At 38.9% G+C, this 24,618-nt stretch overlaps 1 protein-coding gene across 7 annotated transcripts in view; it reads right to left on the reverse strand.

Moving 5' to 3' along the window:
• The window catches only part of WDR7 (WD repeat domain 7), a 388,004-nt gene that overhangs the window by 75,362 nt on the left and 288,024 nt on the right, over nucleotides 1–24,618 (reverse strand). For all 7 annotated transcript variants that reach the window (XM_067698977.1, XM_067698974.1, XM_067698978.1 and 4 more), the window contains one exon: nucleotides 11,170–11,269. In XM_067698977.1, coding sequence (XP_067555078.1) covers nucleotides 11,170–11,269 — 100 coding nt within the window. The remainder of the gene's footprint in view (nucleotides 1–11,169; nucleotides 11,270–24,618) is intronic.

A 24,618-nucleotide genomic window follows, 5' to 3' on the forward strand; every position in this document is an offset into this window, starting at 1 on the left:
AGTGAAAACTGTGCCTGAAGCTTCAAAACTCTGCCTTAAAGAAACATCAATCTTACTGTCCCCCAGATCCCTAAGGCCCATTGCTCCTCTTAAGTAGAAGTAAAGTCTTTGTTATTTTTCGAGAGAAGACATTTTCCTCCAAACGTCTATTCATATAGGTGTGTTTGCTGACATTGCTATTGAGCCTGACTGTTAGCTTTCTTTCCATATGTAGTAGCCTTAGAGCGCTTGCCAGAATTAAATGTGTTAGAGAAAATTAACCTGGTTTATTTTCATCAGAATGATTTGAATCCCACGCTGAAAACATTTTCATATCTCGCCAAGCCCACTTTTCCTACAAATATTATTTATAGGAAATGCCAGCATTCAGTTCTTTCTTTACATTTTGCTAACACCATGTAAACTTTATTTACAAAATCTATGTTACTGAGTTAGCATTCATTAAGTCACAGAGGGAATTCCCTGGTGGTGCAGTGGTTAGGACTCTGCACGTCCACTGCAGGGGGCATGGGTTCCATCCCTGGTGGGGGAACTAAGATCCCACAAGCTGCGTGGCCCAAAAAAAAAAAAAAAGTCACAGAGAAGAGGTGTCTCTACTTACCTGTTGGAATGACTGTTTTTCACCTAGGATTTGTACATTTCTCAGGGTAATGCCAATTTGAAGATTGCTGTAACGTGAATCACTCACATATAATGGGGAAAACACCTCTCAGGTTCAGGTTTTGATAAGCGTGCTTCCACTACATTTCTTCTTCTTCTGGGCTTTGCAGGTGTTGCGCCTTCTGCCTGGAATCATGGCCCTGCCCTTCCCCTTTCCTGCTTAACTCTCATAGTGAATGGCTCAGTTCTGACGTCCTCTCCTTTAGAAAGCCCTTTCAGACCATCCTCCCTAGACTCCTAAACAAACCCGTGTGCATGTTCCTCCTGTGTTCTCCCATCGCACTCTAGACAGCCCTGCTGGAAAGGACAATCACAGTATTTCAACTCTGGGTTTACGTCTGTCTTCCAGATCAGAGTATAAATTCCTTGAGGGATTTTATAAGAAACAGTTCATATTTATTTATTTTTACCCCTTGCACATAATACGGTATCTGATACAGAGAAGAGTTATCATAAAATTATTTTTATTTTCCTTTTTTATAAATAAAATAAGTGATAACTCATGAATAAATGAATAAATAGTCCACGGTCCAAGATGAAAAATACAGAAGGCAAAACAGACCAACTGTGGAGTTTCATCTTTTTTTTTTATGAGAATAATTGCAGTTCAAGAGTCATTCGGTTATTCATAGGAATATTAGGGAAAGTATGAAAAAATGAATGCGCATGGACCGTGGCAAAGTAGTTTCAAAGCATTCTGATGATCAAATGCACAAACCTTTGGGCCTAGCACTGTGAATCCAGGAATTTACCCTAAGAAAATCAGATAGGCATAGAAAGTTATATAAATAAGGCTATTCAATGTAGCACTGTTTATGATGGTGAGAAACTGGGGGTAGGGGACTTAAATGGTAATTGATAGAGGATTGGCTAATGAATTCTACATCTGTGTACTAGAACATTATGTAGTCATTCGAACAGATTAAAATGGCCCTTCAAACTTAATATGTCCAGAACCTAAGTCCTGGCCTTCATCCCACACCTCGCCTGCTTTTCTCTCAGTCGTTAACGGCACCATAATCCTTTTAGGTGCTCAAGACTCAAGTCTATGAGTCACCCTTGAACTCTTCCTTTCTCTCACCACTGCCTTTCCCTGAACTTTCCACACCCTGCACCCTACATGTGAACCATCATCAAGACGTGTTGGCTCTACTTACAAAACATATCCTTGATGTGTCACATTTCTCCACCACTACTGTAACAACCCTAGTTCCAGCTCAGCGGCTATTAATCTTTTAAAGTAAAAACAGATCAAACCAGTTCCTGTTTTTAGGATCCATCCTACAGAGAGAAAAGCAGCAGTATGTAGAGATGCTCACTGCAGCTCTGTATGTACGAACACAGAGCTGGACTTAATGTGGATAGTTCATCAACAGAATAATAGTTTGATAGAGTATTTTACATTTTGTAAAGAACATGTTAGATCAATGGTGTTTGACCTGGAAGTTTAGCTATGATGTACTATTAAGATTTTTTTTTTTTAGGCTGCAGAGTACTATGTCTCTTGTGATTCCAAAGTTGTGAAGTAAAGAACAAAAGCCTTTCAAAAGCAAAGCAAGCAAAAAATAATTGTTAAAAACATCATATATTTCCAATCATGATGCTATGAAACTAGAAATCAACTATGAAACAAACTGCAAAAAAAAAAAATCATGTAACATCATATAATTTCCTCACTTGAAATTTTCTAATGGTAACCCATCACACTGAAATAAAATCTGAGATCCCCACCCTAGCCTTCATGATCAGATCCTGCCTTCTTATCACACCCCATCTCAAATCTATCTTCCACTTGCTCACAAATTGAATGCCCTTTGCGGTTGTCTGTTTTCTGTTCCCCGAACTTTCCAATGTTATTCCCACCTTAGTCATTGTACTGACTGCCCCTTGTCCTTATAATGCTCTTCTTCTAGATGGTCACAAAGTCTCGGGTTAAATGAAACCCCCTCAATGCGCTCACCCCTGAACGCCTGAAGTAGGTACCCATCGTCCCTTTGTATTATCATCTCACTCCATGATATTTTCTTGTCTTCTCTCACTGAATAGAAGCTCCTTGAGGGCAGGATCCACACCTGCTTTGTTTGCAACTAATAGTAGGCACTACTTGCTATCATTGAATGAGTTATATGGACTCACAGGGAGAAATGATACATTGTTAGATGAAAATAAAACGGGTTGCAGAAAACTATTATATTATTGGGGAGGAGGGAGGGAATAATATTATTTGTATATCACAGAAATAAGACTCAAAGTATTTACAATATATAGCTAAACAAGAATTAACTCTAAGGGACAGGTTTCAGTGGACTTTAACTCTCCACTTTAAATATTTTATTATTGCTTGAGGTTACTTTTTAATAAGCATGAATTACATTTATAATCTGAAGAAGCAATTAATAAATTTCATTCATTTTCCAGAGAAAAAGAGAGGTTGACTTGCTCCTTCACCAGCCGCTATGTATCTTCCTCTTCCCTTGCTCTCATGTAAATGCTAATCATTCAAGCATTATATCTGGACTTCTCATGGAAATTACAGAAATTACTCAATTTCGACTGGCCAGGTATCAGTAGGTCATTACTGCCAACGAAAACAAAATAATTACTGTAAGAAAGTAATTGTTACAGGAAGCTTCAAAGCTTCATGCTGAGAAAGAGGAAGGAAGGAAGGGAGGAAGGGAGGAAGGGAGGAAGTGAGGAAGGGAGGAAGGGAGGAAGGGAGGAAGGGAGGAAGGGAGGAAGGAAGGAAGGAAGGAAGGAAGGAAGGAAGGATTGGGAATTGGCCACAGCTTGCCAGATCCAGAGATGAAGCAGAATGAAAAAATTTTCAACCAACTCCAAATAAGGTAACAACAATCCTTAAGATCCTAACTACCGTTTTCCTTTGAGTTATAAAGGCAACCATCTAAGCAGCATAAAAAGGCTTGTAATTTATCCAAAGAGGTAAATTTATAAATAAACTAGACTGAATTTCTACAGAGATAAGTAATGAAAGGATAAAGAATAAATGATATGCAAATAAGAGAGAATGAGAACATTCACAGCTATGCCTGTTGAAAGCAAGAGAAACTACAAAGAAAATTATGCTGCCTAACAAGTGAGAAACTGAAAATAATAAAATGGCTGACTCACTGACCTAATCTTTCCTATCTTAAAAAGGATGCTGAAGAAAACAGATGTGGAAAATTACACAGTAATAAAATCCTTGAAGAAAACCCAGTGGTGGTTAATATATGACTTTAAATATATACAAACAGATGGGCCAAAAATTGGAATATACTGGCAATTGAGAATACCATATTTAAAAATCAGCTTCACTCAGAAAGATTCTAATATAGCAGTAACATGAAAAGTAATATTTGTAATGATTTCAAAAAATTACTAAAAAATATATCAGTAGAACAATAGATTAATGCTATAGAAAAATCAGGAAAGACAAAAGAATAATTATTAAACTTGGATGGTTGAGGACAGAACAGTAAGTATAATCTTAACTTTGCTAATTACTTGGTTTGATATTCTACTCATTCTACTTTTAAGATTTATCAAATTGTTCTGGAATAAAAAGTGGCAAAAAAAAAAAAAAAATCCTAAAATAGAAATTGTAATGGATCTAGCTGGTACGAAGTCATGTATACCTGAGGAGGAGGAAACAGTTCAGGGCTGACTGATTTTGTCTTATTTAATCAATGACTAAATAATAATTATGATGGCTAACATTTTTAAGCACTTATTATTGGCTGATGTTTGCTTTATATACAAATATATTCTTTTAACCTTTACAACATGATGCTAAGACGGTTATTGTGTCCATTTTATAGATGAAAAAACTAAAGCACAGAGAATTTAAGTACAATGCTCTCAGCCTCAAAGCTAATAAGGGCTGAGCAAGGATTTGAACCCAAGGCAGTCTGGCTCCAGGATCTGCTCTAAGACTGCTTTCCCTAATAAATAAAAGGAAATCAATAACTTGCTAATAGAATTTAATATTAAATTTGGTATATTACAAATACCAGCAAAGAAACTGCATTTATCTGAGTCAGAAATATGGATACAAGAATTTGAGACGGCCACATAACTTAAAAGGGGTATAAGGAATTCAGAGGATGGTCAGAAATAAATTTCAATAGAACCATGAATAAAAAAGGAGCCAATATTCACTATTTTAATGTGACTTATTCTCAGCATTTTTGTTTACCAGGAGTGCTTCACCTGTGAGTACACAGTAACTTTATATAGTCAGTGAGATCAGACATTTCAATATAATCTAAAACCCAAGGTAATGGGAAAGGGGCATTTCTTGAAATCTTCACTGTGTTTGCAACAAATCATCCAACAGCCCAGGCTGTTGACCTGATTTGTCTCACCTGCTCAGAGGAAATGGGGTCAATTATAATGTATGAATTCTTAGCCAAAGTCAGGAAAAAGAACAGATAAGTGAAGAAATCTGTACTCTGGGCAGGGGAGTGGTAAGAATTAACATTAGGGTACCCCAAGAAATTAAGAAATCTAGCTAAGGACATAATAAAAGGAAAATCAAGTCAGGTGGTGGTGCTATGGAAGTGAAGGTAGAATTTGAGAGAGAGGGAAACCAGTTGTACTAAACTATACTAAGGGGGCAGGGGGCCCGCTGCTAGTGGTATGGCGAGACAACCCTAGTGTGTTGGAGTGTATGATTTCAGTCGCTCTGTCAAGGTGGAAACTAGAAGGTGTGGGGCAGAGGGGGTGTCACAGACCAGAGAAGTACAAAGGTAGGTACAGTAAGGGTTAGGAAATGCATTTTTTAAAGGCGCCAGAAAGGTGGATTTACCATGAAGCTAAGCTAATGAAATATACATATATTTATAGTTTGTTTTTGTTTCATTTTACGCAGGCCTCTGATTTTTTTTTTTTCTTAAATATTGGGTTGGCCAAGAAGTTTGTTTGGGTTTTGCTGTAACATCTTATGAAAAACATGAATAAACTTTTTGGCCAACCCCCATGCCCTGGAGCCTTAATGAATGAAATAGATTCTCCTCACAATGTAATAAGTCTAGTTCTCAAAGTTACTTTGCAGTTGAGGACGAATGGAAACAAGGGAAGAGGAGGCTGACAGGAAAGCAACGAGGCCGTGGTCCTCATATTCCATAATCGCTTAAAGGTAATTGTGGTTTTTCTGATTTTCTCACTAGCTTAGTTAGATGCTCGGCAGATGCCTGCATATAACAACATGACTGGACCAGTCGGTGAGGTCTTGCTGGTTGAAGAATGAAGGTAAGCCGTGCTGGACAATGATGGGATAAATTAAGGTTTAAAGACCAGTGAAAACGGATCTGAACAGAGCTTAGGGTTGCTTTCAATACCATGGAATTAGCAAAGGAGCAGGGCAGAGGACATTCAGGAGATAAAGGTAAAGTAAGTGGACGAAATAACCTGTGGCCTCCTTCTTTCCACGTGGAGTAAGGAATCTGTAAGGCCAGAGGAGCTCAGCCTGCAGGCTCATTGCTGTTTACAGCATTAGGCTGCGTGATAGGGCACATGTTAGCATTCCAGAATCCACCTCCTGCTCTATCTATAACGGACTATAGTGAGACCTCAGTTACTACCATTCTATAACAATCAATCTTCACTTCTGTTTTTTCCTTCATTATCTGACCCATAGCAGGTCTGGTCATGGTCCACTACTGAAATATAGGTATATTCATGACTCACAAGAAAGAGGTTCTCTATGCTATTTCTGAAAAGACATTCTATTATCCTTTATACAGCAACAACAAGCTGATGAGGGGTTACTGACATACTAAAATGTAACTATATCCAAATTACAAATATATTTTTGATAGAATTGAGGCATACTTTGTTTTCATTTACCATGTCATATTATATTTCTTACTATATTTTTTTCTCCAAAGACTCAGGGTATTTTGTTTGATCGACATGAATGAATTTTATTGTGCAACTACTATGTAGCAGGCACTAGAAAACGTGGGGCTTCAAAAATGAGTTCTTTATGGAATTTACTTAAAATTTTCAATAATAAAATTCTTTTACTAATTTAAGATTTAGATAAGACTTTGGCCACACTTTCTTCCTCTCGTACATCACTGCCTTTTTGGTCGCGTTATGTCAAAGTAAGAAAATAAGTGCCCAGATTTACCAAAGTGGATTAGATACCACCAAGTAACACAACCCAAACTTCCTAAGAAAAACTAGCTAACATGAACCTAAGAGAATCTTGCACAGAGCCAGCAGTTATTATTACAAAGAACGCATCCAAAAAGGATTGGAAAATCAGAGACAGATAATAACAAGTCTGCGAAACCAAAGGCAAATATTGTTAGAGGGAAGATTTGCATTGCTGATTTAACCAAACACACACTTGTAGCTCTCAGGATTCATGGAACCTAATTAACCTGCTTATCAAGAAGGCTGCTTTCCCAATGCAATTTAAAGCACTTCATCAGGAGTTACTTTTTTTTTTTTTTTAATTAAGCAGAATTCAAGTCAGGTATATTCCTAAATTGCTAGCAGTTGCCAAGTAAAAACACAGTTAGGAGCACAGCAGGATTTTAACTACTGAACTGCCTCAAAGGTTCTGATTTCCATCGTCAGTGAGGTTCAGCCCAACACCACAGGTAAGGGCTGCCTTTAGAGAGGAAATCTACACATGGCCTACGGCAGTGCTGCCAGACTTTTCCACCAAAGCTCTCCTAACTAAGGGGTGGGAGTCCTAGCCCTGACGATCTACAAACATTCTGAGGTCTCAAGGTTTATCTTTAAAATCTCCACAATTCATGTAATTTCATCGCGATGTAATGTATTTCCAAGTTTATTTTAATATAACCAACACTTACTGAATACTACTTGCTAAGAATTTTACATAAATTACCTTACTTCTCACAATAATAGGCCCTATTTCTATCACTATTTTGTAGTGAGGAAACTTCACCACAGAAAAATAAAGCAATATATATATATTTTTTTGTGGTGCACGGGCCTCTCACTGCTGTGGCCTCTCCTGTTGCGGAGCACAGGCTCCGGACGTGCAGGCTCAGCAGCCATGGCTCACGGGCCCAGCCGCTCCGCGGCATGTGGGATCTTCCCGGACTGGGGCACGAACCCCCGTTCCCTGCATCGGCAGGCGGACTCTCAACCACTGCGCCACCAGGGAAGCCCTAAGCAATGTTCTTAAGCTTATGAAATGGACATGGGATTTAAGCCACACAAGTTTCTATTTGTTCTTCTCCAGTATATTACACTACACTGTTTTAAATCACTTTTCAGTTAAATGAGTTAACTCTTCCTCCTCTAGTTGCTTAAGTCAGAGGTCAGCAAACCTTTTCTGTAAAGGGCCACGTAATACATTTGATAGGCTTTGTGGACCATATATGGTCTTTGCTGGCTACTACAACTCAGTTCTGCCACTGTAGTGTCACAGCAGCCATACACGATCCTTAAACGAATGATGTGGCTGTATTCCAGTAAAATTATATTTACTGAAATGGGTGGCAGGCAGGTTTGGGCGATAGCTTGTAAACTCTTAAAATAAGTAAAATTCCTGTTCCAGACTGAATGCATATTTATCTTGTGGTTTTGTATAATTGCCTGTACTAGTGTGAGAACAGGTCATAAGAAAACTGATTTGAAAAAGAAAAAAGAAGCCAATGCCAAAAGATAAGGGAAAGAGATGTGACGTTTCTATCTAACCTTTACCAACTAATTGAATGATGGTGACAGGGAACCTATATGTTCCTCCCCCTATTCCCTCAGCCATGGGTCCTCTGCTTCCACTGGGCCCAGGGACATTTCCTCAGCCTCTGGCATCCTGGACAGGCCACAGTGGGTCTTCCTATCACCTGTGACTCTCATCATGTAGGTGGTTGCCCCTTATCTTTCCACCTAATTGGAATCTACCCCTGGAGTCCAGTGAATTTACTAATTATCCCTTCTACATCTTTTATGTCATATCTCTATGTCTTTGCTCATGTTAGGAAAATTGTCCCTCTCTCTCTGTTCACTGATTCCAATAACTAATTCAAAAAATACTTTACTACATTCCTAGTTCAAAATTCCTAGTCCTTTGATTCACCTCTAAAATATCATTTTTTGAACATGCCAACTATACTTGTGTATTCTGTTTCAACTGTCGACTCACGTATTTCAAACACTACAACACTAATACCATAAAAGAATTAAGAGAATCCCTTAAGAGCTCATTGTCACTGGATAAAACTGGTAACTGGCAAAAGTAGTTAAGACTGATTTTAGAGATTTAGCTTTGTTTTTATGCTCTGAATGATGAGAGTAAAGGGTAACCTTCTCTTTCACACAGAACTGGAAGGTAAAGGTTATTCCATCGTTCGACACTAATGACAGTTTGGGGTATCAAAATAAAGAAGCTGAGGTAGAAAAATGTCATGGGGAGACTGAAATGTCTAAGCGTAATAAAATAATGTACAGAAAATGAAGTGAAATAGGAATGACATTACAAATTCCTGTTAAGAAAGAATGTCATTGATTGGTAAGTGTTTCTTAAATAATTTCGTGAAAAAGAATAAGATATTCAAATTATTCATGTTTCTTTCATGTTACCAAGATCTTCACTGAGACCACGCAGGAGGAAAAAACTGTCAGGATATGTATGCTCAGGTCAGTCTGTTGCTTTCTCATTAGTTTTTCATTGCTGTTCTTTCACTCCTCTTTGGGTTTCGTCACCGTGCTCACGCTGTCTCACTCTTCTCTCTGTTGGTGGCAATAGTGTCCTCTCTATGATTTCCTCACTTCTATTTTAAAGAAAGTTGAACAGGTCCCCTTATTCAATTTTTTTTTGCCTTTACCTTGTTGCTGTTTGTGCCTTACTTCTCTCAGGTTGGCTAATGATAATATACAGTTGACCCTTGAACGACACTAGCTTGAACCGCGAGGGTCCTCTCATACTCAGATTTCAATAGTAAATACTATAGCTCTACACCATCCAGGGTTGGTTGAATCCCCAGATGCAGAACCAGGGATATGGAGGAACCAAGGATAAGGAGGGTCAACTATAAGTTACATGTGGGTCTGCACCTCTAACCCCAGCGGTGTTCAGGGTCAACTGCATTCCAATTTTTAAAAATTGATTTACCAAAAGAGATTCTGAAAATGCTGTTTGAAGAATCTGTCTCTCTTAGGAGAGAATGTTATAGACAATATGTAACTTCATTTTTAAGCAAGTATTCACAGTGGTTTCATTGCTCAAAGTGAGAGTTCAGAGTAAAGAAATACAGTCACCAATGAGGAGTTAATGTCTTTTAAAGAAAATAAATCACGCAAAGGATACTCAATAGTTACATCAGTGTGGCAAATGATGCATATTCCACGCGCTTCCAGGAAATGCACAATGCACACTCACGCAGTAGAGCCTCTGAGAAGGCCTGCGTAAAGAAACGTGTTATATTCGAACAGTACCCCCAAACTTGTCTGACCCCTGAAACTTCTACCCCCAATACCTGTTACCATCTCTTAGAACTATTTCACGGAAAGCTGCCAGAGAAACTTTTGGAGAACTAATTAATAGTTTATTAAATTTAAGAGGCAATTTAAAATTTAGCTACATCCTGATGTATTTCTTCATATTCCTTCTGGAAATTCCTAATACAGTTGAATATATCCATCTAATACTACGGTTGAATACAATTCCTAATTCCTGATTGAATATATCAGCATTGATAGATGCTACAGTGAAAAATAAGAAGTTATTGGACAGTAATGAAAGCAAGCTTGGAACTATTTATCAATGACCACAATAAATTCACAATGATCAGGGTGGAGCCTAGCCCTGCTTTTGCTGTTAACTAACAGTGTGACTCTGGAATAGAGATTTAAAGTCTGGGAGCTTTGATTCACTTACATGTGAAGTGGAGCTAGACCTGCTCCATCTACCCAACTGGTACATTCGGAGAACGAAGGGCTCAAGATCAAGACCGAGAAGAATTTCTCATAAACAATGAAGTTTTATAAAAGCAGAGAAAGTTATAAAAGTATAAAAGAGGAATATATCTCAAATAGAGACTCAGTTTCCTTACAGATCCACACTAAATGCCATCATGATTTCTGCCTTTCTTGAACTCTGGGTAGAATACTGTCTTATAATCGCTAAAGATCTCATTTTACATAGTCAGAAAACGAATTTTTGTTTAGCCACTAATCATAATAATGTATCACCAATTTTTTTTTCAGAAAACGAGGCAAAAATAAGAAATTCAGAAAACTTTGTTTAAAAGAAGAAAAGATTTATTGCAAAGTGGTTTGTGAGTAGTGCGTACCACCTTACTCAAGGCTCTATTACGAACCCATCTGTGGCAACTCTTCATTCCCAGTGAATAAAGACAGTAGGGGTCTATATTCTCTGAGTCCTTCATTAAACTATTGATCCCTTTAGCATTATCCATAATGTTCCAGCAGCTCAGCACGTCAACTGGTGAAGTGCTGGTCTCTCACTCCTTTCAATAACTTGCGCACTTTATGGAGAGGAAGTCATAATGATTTATTTACCTGACACTTTCCAGTCCGGATGTCGTACAGGGCCACTGAACCATGGCGAGCTCCAACTGCTATTCTGTGATTCCGCTCGTAATAGCTGACCATGTAGAACCTGGATTGAACATTTGAACAACAAAAAAACAGAAAAAACAGGTGAGATGACCTGCACATCAAAGTGGATAGCAACACACTTCAAAGATTAAAGCCAGCTCTGATATATATTTTTAAATAACTATATGTATATCTGTAATTAATATATTGAGATTTTTCAAAAATGTTTCATTGTAATAATTCTTAAAATCAACTGAAAGAAAAATGATGCAGAATACCGCTTAGACCTGTTAATGATTATTTTCAATAGAAAACAACTTCTTAACTACAAACACCATTGAATTTTGAGACAAGAGATAAGGGTCACATACAAAAAAGATGAAACACGAAAACTCAGTTTTGCTACAGTGACTATTCTGCAAATATTTCTATTTGAACAGAAATAGAAAAGATGAAAAGTCTTATATATTCAATCTAATTATGCTCTCAGGGTTTATTACAGTATTAAGGAATGCAAAATACTTTCCAGCAGGACAGTCATAAAAAAGCTGCATAAATATGAAGCTTAAACGTTCATATCAATAATTTAGAATGAAATTAGAAAGTTATCCACCACAAAGTTATCTGGCAAATTCTCTAGAATTTCCACATTTATCAGTTTATCTAAATGATAACTGTGACTATTGGTAGTAAAAATAAGCATATTTGGTGATTTGGCATTGCATGAAAATAGGATTTAGGGAGAAGGCCTTGAAAGTCGTAAAAGGTTGATTTATTTTTATTTGTTTACTTTTCTAGATTAATTTTCATGATGATCAAGTATTCGAATTCCTGATCTATGCTTTGTTATGATTTAATGGCCATATGGCTAGAGCCTGGGAAGGTAAGAATAAAAATTATTAGAAGTGTAAATAAGGTATGATTTTATGTCCCCAAAGAGTTTTGAATATGCCTTCCCATTATCTAGTCCTATTGTCTCAGTGAGCATTACCCAGATAAATAAGGGGCCTACCCTCAATATTTCTGAGGATATTACATCAATTCTACTACACATTCCTTGCCATTTTTCTCTTTGATTCCCTGCTACTAATCTAAATTTTCTGCTATTATTTTTTTAAAAGACAGGATGGGGAGGCAAAACAAATGACAGAAAAGAAATATCATTTCTCTAATGCTTTCTTGAGATTGATATAGAGTAAAAAAAACTAGTAGGGCATAGGACTCCATTTCTGAAATTCTGGTAAGAGAGGCAGAGAGAGAGAGGGAGAGAGGGAGAGAAGATACTTGTGAGCATTTTGAAACCAGGGACAGTCTGACAAAGCCATTTTGGCATTAACAGACATTATGACATTCATACATATTTTATAAATCTGGAAAACAAGCTATTAAGTGTTTAAACTTTTTGTTTGATACTTATTACCAAGGAATGGATTCAATAATACTTCTGTCCTATCCCTAAGCCTCATTCAATGAGGCAACTTTTTTCCTCTTCAGTGGAAGATGAATGCTTCATTTCTAGTTACATGAAAGATACTACTTTAGGATGTCCTGCTGGTTTTTGCTGTGCTCAGGTACGGGATGTTCTCTTTGCATACAGGTTTAAGGGAAGGAAGGGGAGTGGAGGCTCCTGACACACATGAAGCTTCCCCACTATTAAGTGGTTAGTAAAAAGTTTCTTAAAAGCTTTTCTTGTCTAAAGCATCCTATTACTGCCCTCGGTAGAAAAGGCAGGAATCAGCAATCAGCATTCAAAATGTAATGTTTCCATAGTCAAAAATAAGAGGTTTAGAAGAATTTAAAAATGTTTACTATTACGTTATTCAATAATGACAGTGGTCTAAGTATTGGGCATCAGTATATATCTATATGTATGCCTATGTCTACATCTACATCTAAACACACATAAGCCCACACAAGTTAAATCCTATTAGAGTAACATGGAATATAATAGCTAACAAATGTTTTAACAAATATCTATTCTGTGCAGGTTAATAGCCACAGGAAAATAACATTTCCAGAGGTATTTTGTTGTCCACTATTAAACTCTGCACAGACATAACAGTTGTATTGCCCAAATCCTACTGCGAAACATGAATATAATTACCCCTCAAAATAATCCTCTTCAAACCAAACCGTTGGTAAAATACATTTATGTTGACCAAAATTTTACTTAGTTAAACTCAAATCTAAAAGTTTTGTCACACTGACCATTTTCTATGCTCTGGATATCAACCTTCTATATTATCTACAGACACCATTATTTATGGGAGAAAAAAAAGATCAAATCTATTCTTGGTATCAAATCTTTAGTCTGCCTGAAAGGACCATATATTACAGGTCTGCATTTTTCATTCTTTCCAATTTACTACTAGGCTAATACTCCTAAAATATCTTAAAGAATTCTGGACAGTGAAGGTCTCATGGCATGTTTTTAATCTTTGGGTTTCTTGTGAAACTTTTTATTTCTTTAACAGTCTCTCCTTTGACAGAGGAAATCCAAGGTATGTATGCAGTCACTTCCCAAGCATCCACTCTGGGGACTGGCTGCAGTGAGCCTAACTCGTCTGAGGGTTTCTAGAGCCCACCATGCACCGAGACTACTCTTCTCCTGAAAGCAGTTCTCCACTGGGGGGCTGTCAAGATTTAAGGATGGTGCGATACACGTTACTTGACCCTACCCCAAAAAGGATCAATGGACTGCACAGCAGGATCCATCCTAGTTCTTAAGACTATTCTAGTCTTGACCTGACCCCACATGGGAGTCTTGAATTCCTCCAAAATTTGGGGGGAGGGCTCTCAGAGTAAGGGTTCACCTGTGCTGAGCCTTCTCAATCTCTAGTTCACTGCATTGATAACATGCACTTGGGCAGTATTTCTTGGGCAACAACCTGCCACGAATCTTTCTGTTATACTCAAGTTACAACAATGGTTTTCCTCTATTCGGCCCACAACAAGGAAACTGTTAAGTCAGAGGAAACATTACTACTCAAGTATATGAAAGACGAATAAAGTGGAACTGAATAACGTTGCAAAATGTACTTCTTGCTGGGGCTGCGGTGGTCATCATCCAAAAATTTTGAAGTCACTGATCTCCTTGCTTTCATTACTGTCCACGTGCAGCCAGAGTGATCCTTTTCAGCCATAAATCAGATCACCTCTCCTGTGTGTTCACAACCGTCCTTCAAGATCTGGCCCTACGTGATCTGGCCCTAACACCTCTCGGACTTCCTATTCCCTTTGCTTGCTCTGCTCTGGTCATACTGATCTCCTTATGCTTTCGTGAATATTCCGAGAGTGTACCCACTTTGGAGTTTAACGTTTGCTATTCCCTCTGCTTGAAAATCTCATCTGCCCGGTATCTCCAGGGCTTGTGCCCTTGCTTCATTTAGGTCTCTGTCCCAAGGTTATCTCGATAAGGAAGGCCTTTATGGGCCATCCTATTTAATACAGCAGCCTTTCCTCCACTACTCTTGAGTCCAATATCCTATTTTTTCTTTATTGTATTTATCATCTTTTTGATATTAAACAATAATTTTTTGTTTATTGCTTGTTTCCCTCCATCAGAGACTTTTTTGTGTATGAATACATAAACAGGGTCCAATCAAGCAGCATACAGCAGTACGAAGTTTAATGCTGTAGGAAGTCCAAATCACTATGCTTCTCCTTCAGTGACTGCTTTATAAACTAGGCTAAACATATCAAGTTTTAAGACCACTGAATATTTCATAAGGTCTAAAATAATAATTGGTATAAACAACAAAGGAAATCAAAACTGTCTATAAATTTAGGCAGAAATCAAGAAACAGAAAGCAGCCCCATGACCCTTCTAAAAAATGTATTTTCAATTGAGACAAACAATTGCAGATTTACAAAAAGATATCTGTAAAGGCCCTTGAAGTCTGAGTACATTGCATGAGACTGACGGTTGCATAATGGAAATTATTTAATTGTGTCTTGGGGAACTAGAAAAGATTATTTGGTCTGAAACTCAAGAAGGCAAATATAGTCTAAATAATGATACATACAATAAAGTAGGTATTTCTGGTATAAATGTTCTGGGAATAAAATTATTCTAAGAATTTGCCAGGTATTTATATAGGCACACATAAATTTCACTGAACATGGTATCACACAAAACATAATTAAAAGAAATAATCAACTATCGATCATTACTAAATAATAGAATAGGTTATTATATTTCTCCAAAGCATATTTGTGACATCAACTCCTCAGAAGTAACACACAACAGGGTGCCACCCACTCATAACTGGGCGGTTTATGATGTGAAACACAAATGTGTATTGGGTCCACTCCAGGGTGGGATCCTGGAGCAAATCATGTTGCTTAAGAGTTTGCCAAGCACCCAATACCTAAATCTAAACAACTTTGGTATTCTCTGCTTATAGTCTCCCTTGAATTAATGACCTTTTTTATTTTTATTAAAAATGGCCCTCAAATAAGAGAAATTTGTGTGAAACTTAAATGTCAATTTGGAAAAATATAGGAAGAGGAAACATGCAACTCTCAACAGAGATATGATTTAGGAGAAAGACAGAAACCTGTAAAATCACTTTCTCAACTATGACTTTGATAATCCGCAATGATTTCAGGATGTTAATACTGTATATAGTGTCCTTGAGCATTAAAATACAACAAGGAACACTCTTCAACTAATCCAAAATTCATCTCCAGCTAAAATGAGCCCATCTAAAATCTAAGGATGTAAGGAATAGAATGTATGAGCTATAAGTACGATTTATAACTAGTTACAAGTCACTACTACTGAGGACAAACTGTGTAACAGGCACTGTCCTGAGAACTGGTATATGTATTTCCAGGAGTAGCTGAGGTATTAGGAGCAATTCTTATCTAGTTGCTTTTACAAATTCTTGATGTTGATTTAAAATGGCTCAAAAACTTTGGACTCTTTGTTTAAAAGGTATTAAGGCAATATGCACTTGTAAAAAAACACCACTAATATGTATTAGTGTATACGTATATGTACATATTAGTGTATATGTAGTATACATGTATACATATAATGTATGCATATATGTATGCATACAAGTGCATTTTACAATATACACTTGTAAAAAACCACCACTAATATGTATTAGTGTATATGTATATATTAGTGTATATGTATACGTATACATATATGTATACGTATACATATATGTATATGTATAGTAAAAAGTAAGTCTCTCCTCTCATACCCCCTCCTTCACCAAGGGTTAATTACTGTTAACAATTTGGTGGATCTTCCCAGCTTTTTCTAATGTTTATTACAAAAATAGTATCATATTACATCTATTATTCTACAACTTCCTTTTCTTCCCTCAATAGTTCATGGAACATCCTCCCACATCAGTATAAATGAATCCACGTCATCCTTTCTCACACCTGCATTGTACCCCTGTGCATTCATACTCCATTATTTAACTCTTCCCTTTCTGACATTTAAGTTATATTAAACATAGATTCTTGTATACGTAGGTGAGTATTTCTGTAGGATAGATTCCCCAAAGCAACATTCTGAATTAAAGCATACACACATTTTATTTTATTTTATTATTTTAAAATTTTTATTTATTTATTGGCTGTGGTGGGTTTTCGTTGCTGGGTGTGGGCTTTCTCTAGTTGCGGCAAACAGGGGCTACTCTTCGTTGTGGTGTGCAGGCTTCTTACTACGGGAGCTAGTCTTGTTGTGGAGCACAGGCTCTAGGCGCAGGGGCTTCAGTAGTTGTGGCACACGGGCTCAGTAGTTGTGGCTCGCGGGCTCTAGAGCTCAGCCTCAGTAGTTGTAGCGCATGGGCTTAGTTGCTCCGTGGCATGTGGGATCTTCCCGGGCCAGGGCTCGAATCCGTGTCCCCTGCATTGGCAGGCGGATTCTTAACCACTGCGCCACCAGGGAAATCCAAGCATACACACATTTAAAATTTTGATTACCTTCAATTCCCCGTAAAAGAGTGACCCCACTTGATATTATCAAATTTTCTACTTTTTTGGCCAATACAAGGAAAAATTGCTATCACATTTTTGTTTTAATTTGCATGAAATAACTTTTTAGATTGGTTCATTTGATTGCACTCTGCAGGATATGCATGCAGATTTTTTATATTAATGAAAACAAAATTTATTGAAACTCTAATCAACACACTGCCTCCCTTTATTCATCGTGCCTACTCGATGAGGAGAGAGACTCCTCAGTACCCATGATGTGCTCCCAATAACCCCTGGACAAGATCTGAGCCCTCAACACAGGCAAAGCTGTTCTGCAGGGAAGAACGGCAGGCCTTCTGTGGTGGAGCAACGTACAGTTTGACAACGAGAAGGTACCAATGACAACACCCTTGTCCCCTTTTTGGCCAGGATGGGATGGGAAAGAGCTCTTCTGAGGGCGCCCACGTGAGAAGCCACGGCCTAAAAGATTCAGGAGTCGGTTCTCAGAGCACTGCTCAACAGCCCTCAGGGATGTCAGAGCTGCAACCAAGGAGGGCGCTTTGTAGAGGAGGAAACATCTTGCAGACATGTTTGTACACCTCCCCCGACAGAACTCCGGTCTCCACGCTGCTAAGATGTTTGAACGCTTCAGAGACACGAAAGCGGCTTTGGTGAAGGCATCAGCTCAAGGGGACCTGTGTTAGTTTTGGGGGGTGTGAGCAGTGGAGGGTGGGGGAATGTTTTCTAGAAGTGCTTCATTCCAGTGATGGGCACTAGTTCAAAAGACAAAATGTAAAGAGACCTCATTCTGGGATGGTGATGGACACTGGCAAATTCCACTTAAGAGTCACAACTTCCCACTCAGCATCTTGCACATTGTAAAATCATCGATAGGTGTTCATCGCCTGAACACCACCACTAAGTATTTAATTGGTGAACTACTTTCCTTCTGAAAAAACTTGCTATAGGCATGCTGTAGCTGGGGTGTTAGAAGGAGAACTGGAAGCAGAGTTTCTGCAAGGAAAAATACCACGCCTGTTAAGCGTGTGTTGTATGATGGCTGAGAGACACGTCTCTTATCACCTGACTCTTCCACCTACTAATTGTGTGACCTTGAGCAAATTAGGTAACTTACCTATGCCTCGGCTTCCTCATCCATAAAATGGGAACAATAATAGCACCTGATATAATTGTCATGAGGACTAAATGAGTTAATACATGTAAAGTTCTTAGAACCATTCCTGACACATAATAAGTACTTACTATAGTAAGTACACACTTTAGTAGCTGTAATAATTATCATCATCATCACCATTTGCATCTCTGAATATACACCACAGAAAGGATATAAAAGGTGTATTGTTTTACTATTTTTCTAGGGCAAGTAAGTGCTAATAACATGCTAATAAATAAGGGAAATGAGTTCCCCCAAATAGTTTAAACTTGCCTATTCCTTAAACACTTGTGATTTGCAGATATAACCTGATAATAACAAATTATCTCAGTTTCAGCTTAAAGTTGCTAATACAAATGATATAGACTTTGGTTTGCAACTCTTCTCTATCATTTCCAACAGTGTGAAAATTTAATATTCTTTCTGTTATACAGTGAAATGGAATACTTCCAGAAGCTTTAGAGATTTGTTTTTTCATCAAGAACTTTAATATTGAAAGACAGTCGTCTGTTGGGGAGTTTTTAGGACTAGGCATATGGACTAAAATGGTTTTAGAAGGATTTCTACTCATATGAGTGTAGGAGTAACATCTATGTTTATTATAAAAGACATCCTATAAAATAGTAACTAATTTAAGAATTTTACTGGAAGTTAGGATAGACGCTGTTTTACATCCCATTATTGTTATCATCATCCAAGATAAGCACAAACCAAAGATTTGGAGGAGGTTTTTTAAAAAAATGAGCTCATGCACTGTTCTAAGTAGACAGTATTCATTTTCTTACTGGATTTTAAGTGCCCATTTAGAATGAACAGAGCTGATTCAGCTTTTCACTTGAAAAGCAGAATCAATCAGTCTGTCTACATAATAACAAAGTTTAAGAAAAGGTAAACTATGTCTGAAAATACAGACTTTTAACTCTTTGTCTGGATTTTTTTCCCTCATTCAGTTCAAAACTTTAAATACTTATTTTACTCTGAATTTTTTGTATCTTATCTATGTTATAGCTTTAATGTTTTCCCAATGATTTTTTTAATTTGAATTATTCTAATATAGTACATCCAATTTTAAAGGAATACACACTGTAAAAAAGAAACAGAGACTATAGAAAAATAAACAGTTAAGAAAGGAAAGTTATCCTTTATGACAAACCCCCTCCACCACCTGAGGTAACCATAAGAAACACTTTGGGGTGTGACTTTCCAGACTTTTTCCCCACTTCATATGTATATCTGCATGTACATGCCTGAATATCAATCCTTACATACAGTTTTCTGCTTCAAAAATGATTTTATTTTACATACTTTTCTGAAACTTTGCTAGTTTCTCTTTAAATTTATCTTACACTGGCATCTTTCCACGTCAGTAGAAATGGATTGCCCTCAACCTTTTTAATGGCTGTATGGTATGCCACTGTGCCAGTATCTTTCAATGGAAGAACTGTTGGTAAGCAATAATTACATCTAGAGGATGCTGGTGAATAAAAGTGTTTTAACATAGGGCTTCCCTGGTGGCACAGTGGTTGGGAGTCCGCCTGCCGATGCAGAGGACACGGGTTCGTGCCCCGGTCTGGGAAGATCCCACATGCTGCGGAGCGGCTGGGCCCGCGAGCCATGGCCGCTGAGCCTGCGTGTCTGGAGCCTGTGCTCCGCGACGGGAGGGGCCACAGCAGTGAGAGGCCCGCGTACCGCAAAAAAAAAAAAAAAGTGTTTTAATATAAAGTACGTTTTCTATGAAAATCATATTAAAAGGCCAATTGAGAGATAATCAGTTAAATCCAGGAAAACCATAAAAAATACTTTAGATTTCAATGTCTATACTACAAAGACTTAGGTGATTTATCCATTTACAGTAAATTAGAGAAATTTACATCCTGAGTTCTTTAAAGTTAGTTTCCTCCTTACTCCTACTCCTGTCTTTTTAATACCTACTAAGAAGTCCAAGTAGCTAAGACATCAAATATATTGCTCGGGTCTATGATTGAGAATTTCTTCATTCTTAGCAGTGAAATATGCAATGGAAAAGAATACACACTATAATTTTTGCAAAGTGATCATTGATTCATTGGTCAGAGATTTATAATCGCATTTAATGTAGTATTTCATTCAGTGACAGCCAATTTTGCATATGGAAATGGCTTAGGGTTTGCAGTCAGAGGATTTCTCTGGCTGATAAACAATCACTCATCTTTTTTTATTTTTCTCTTTTTCTTTTTTAGCATTTTTAACACATTTTTATTGGAGTAGAGTTGATTTACAATGTTGTGTTAGTTTCTGCTGTACAGCAAAATGAATCAGTTACACATATACATATATCCCCTCTTTTTTAGATTATCTTCCCATATGGGTCATTACAGCTAAAACATCACCAGTCCTCCTTTTAACTACTGTGCACACCTGCCAGGTCCCCCGCTTTGTGTCCCTCCCATCACAGCACCTGGGAATCTTCTCTGTGTCCTGGATACCCTTCTATCATAGTGTTGCGACATTTCTCTGATTTTCTGCTCTGTCTCTGCCAAGCCAACTTCAAGGCCTTTGAGGGCGGGCAGAGACCCTGACTGACCGGATGGAGCTGAACGGCCCACACTGGCCCAACCTAGCACAGTGCACAGAGGTAGAAATAAGTTTGTCCTTATTCAAGTAATAGAAAAATGACTGATGTGCCCTGAGCATAGTGAACTGAGATTGGGACTTGAAGAATGCCTGACACATTTAATAGGATATCATCTGTAACGTAAGCCCAATGATACACAGTTTTGCTGCCAGGTGTCATGTATCACGGTACTGTGGGTAACACCAAACATCTAGGATTCTTTAAGGAGGCCCCCTTCTGGGGCCAGCAGCATTGAGGAGAGCCAGGAGAGCCAGGAATCCCCAGAAAGAGGAGAGGAGAGCCAGGAATCCCCAGAAAAGTGAAGAGTCCTTTAAAGTAAGTAGAATAAGTTTCAGGATTTGTACTGAGCCTCAAAAAAACTAATCCCAGATCTTCCTGTCTACCCTACCTTCTCCCCAAGTACTGGATCCTAGGAAAGGTTATGACTTCGGGATACAGAGCATGCAGAAAACAGAAGAGTTTTCAGAAAGAAGAAGTAAGTTTCATATTTCAGTGCAACCAAAGGTTCCACTGAATCAGAGGTTCTCCACCAAGTGTGGTCTGCGGACGCCTTGGGGGCCTTATGCTCCTATTGGGAAGTGTGTGAGATCAAAACTATTTTTGTAAAACTCCTGAGATGTCATATGGTCTTTTCATTGTGTTGAACTGGCATTGATGGTATACAGTGATGGGTAAAACTGCTGGTACTTCAGTCTGAATCAAGGCAGTGGCACCAAACTGTACTAGGCATCATTATACACTTCACTGCCATGCACTGGTAGTAAATAAAACAACCAAGTGTTTCCACTTAAGAATATCCTTGATGAAGCAGTAAAAATTATTAATCTTATTTAAATTTTGACCCTTGAGTACATGTTGTTTTATTATTCACTGTGACAGAATGGGAAGTATACATAAAGCACTTCTAATGTCAAAGGAAATAGGATTGGTGTCTCAGGGGAAAACGCTTGGAAGACTGAGGTGCAAGCTTAACTAGCTGTTTCTTCACTTTCACTGAAAGTATAACCAACAGAGAAACTATGATTATTTGGACTCGGGTATTTGGCAGACATTTTCTTGAAAATGAACTGCTTTGTTCCCATCCAGGAAAGCAACTGACAGAATTTGTTGCCAATGATAAAATTCAAGCTTTCAAGTAGAAATTTTGGAAAATAGAATCTGGCTTCCCAATACTCACTGACTTTTTTTTTTATGAGATCAGCAGCGATATTAGCAAATAAGAGGTTCTGATATTGTGGATTGCAATGTGACCGTATATGGAGAATTTACATATAATTCAAACCAAGATTTTCCAAAGACAAGTGCATAATGTTATAAAATCATGCATGGGTGAAAGACACACTCACAAAACCACTCAAAGATCCACCCAATGGATGGAACGTAACAGTATGAAAAGTTCATTAAAATTACAAATTCCACATTGCAGCTAACCTTTAAAAAACGATTACATGTTGAGTTTTGGTGAACTACCAAAGAAGATGCACAATTATTTTAAAAGGCTATTGAAATATGACTCCCTTTTTCAACTATATATCTATGCAAGGCCAGATTTTCACCATAAACTTCAACTAAAACAACATATGGTAACAGATTAAAGACATGTGCAGATATAAAAATCCATCTGTCTTCTATTAAGCCAGACATTAAAGAAATCTGCAAAAATGTTAAGCAATGCTACATTTCTCAGTAGTTTTTCTGTTTTGGCAAGTAGTTATTTTTCACAAAAATAAGTTTTTATATCAACACGAATTGAGTATTTTATTATTAAATAAGTCAATAAATATTATTTTAAAAATCTCAGTTTTAATTTCTAATATATTAAAAATTTATAGATACAACTTTTATAAACAAAAATTCTTCACAGTCTTCAATTTTTAAGGGGTTCTGAGACCAAAAGTTTGAGAACCACTACACTCAAGTTTGAAAAGCATTTGGCAATCAAAAAGTTGTTTGGAGGATTTGAGAAGATGGTGGAAGAGTAAGACGCGGAGATCATCTTCCTCCCCACAAATACATCAGAAATACATCTACACGTGGAACAACTCCTACAGAACACCTACTGAACGCTGGCAGAAGACCTCAGACCTCCCAAAAGGCAAGAAACTCCCCACGTACCTGGGTAGGGCAAAAGAAAAAGAAAAAACAGAGACAAAAGAATAGGGACGGGACCTGCACCAGTGGGAGGGAGCCGTGAAGGAGGAAAGGTTTCCACACACTAGGAAGCCCCTTCGCTGGCGGAGACTGCAGGTGGCGGAGGGGGAAAGCTTTGGATCCGCGGAGGAGGGCGCAGCAACAGGGGTGCAGAGGGCAAAGCGGAGAGATTCCCGCACAGAGGATCGGTGCCGACCAGCACTCACCAGCCTGAGAGGCTTGTTTGCTCACCCGCCGGGGCGGCTGGGGTTGGGAGCTGAGGCTCGGGCTTCGGTCAGAGCGCAGGGAGAGGACTGGGGTTGGTGGCGTGAACAAAGCCTGTAGGGAGTTAGTGCACCACGGCTAGCCGGGAGGGAGTCTGGGAAAACGTCTAGAGCTGCCGAAGAGGCAAGAGACCATTGTTTCAGGGTGCGTGAGGAGAGGGGATTCAGAGCACCGCCTAAACAAGCTCCAGAGACGGGGGTGAGCCACAGCTATCAGCGCGGACACCAGAGACGGGCATGGGACGCTAAGGCTGCTGCTGCTGCCACCAAGAAGCCTGTGTGCGAGCACAGGTCACTCTGCACACCTCCCTTCCGGGGAGCCTGTGCTGCCCGCCACTGTCAGGGTCCCGGGATCCAGGGACAACTTCCCCGGGAGAATGCATGGCGTGCCTCAGGCTGGTGCAACGTCACGCTGGCCTCTGCTGCCGCAGGCTCGTCCCACACTACGTCCTCCTCCCTCCCCCCGGCCTGAGTGAGCCAGAGCCCCCGAATCAGCGGCTTCTTTAACCCCGTCCTGTCTGAGCGAAGAACAGACGCCCTCAGGCGACCTACACGCAGAGGCGGGTCCAAATCCAAAGCTGAACCCCGGGAACTGTGCGAACACAGAAGAGAGAGGGAAATCTCTCCCAGCAGGCTCAGGAGCAGCAGATTAAAGCTCCACAATCAACTTGATGTACCCTACATCTGCAGAATACCTGAATAGACAATGAATCATTCCAAATTGAGGAGGTGGACTTTGGGAGCAAGATATATTATTTTTTCCCCTTTTCCTCTTTTTCCGTGTGGATGAAAGGTTCTTGGTGCTCCAGCCAGGCGTCAGGGCTGTGCCTCTGAGGTGGGACAGCCAACTTCAGGACACTGGTCCACAAGAGACCTCCCAGCTCCACGTAATATCAAATGGTGAAAATCTCCCAGAGATCTCCATCTCAACACCAACACCCAGCTTCACTCAATGACCAGCAAGCTACAGTGCTGGACACCCTATGCCAGACAACTAGCAAGACAGGAACACAGCCCCATCCATTAGCAGAGAGGCTGCCTAAAATCATAATAAGGCCACAAACACCCCAAAACACACCACCAGATGTGGACCTGCCCACCAGAAAGACAAGATCCAGCCACATCAACCGGAACACAGGAACTAGTACCCTCCACCAGGAAGCCTACACAAGTCACTGAACCAACCTTAGCCACTGGAAACAGACACCAAAAACAATGGGAACTACGAACTTGCAGCCTGTGAAAAGGAGACTCCAACCACAGTA

Source organism: Pseudorca crassidens, chromosome 12 (assembly GCF_039906515.1).
Source record: "Pseudorca crassidens isolate mPseCra1 chromosome 12, mPseCra1.hap1, whole genome shotgun sequence".
In the NCBI taxonomy this organism is placed as follows: domain Eukaryota; kingdom Metazoa; phylum Chordata; class Mammalia; order Artiodactyla; family Delphinidae; genus Pseudorca; species Pseudorca crassidens.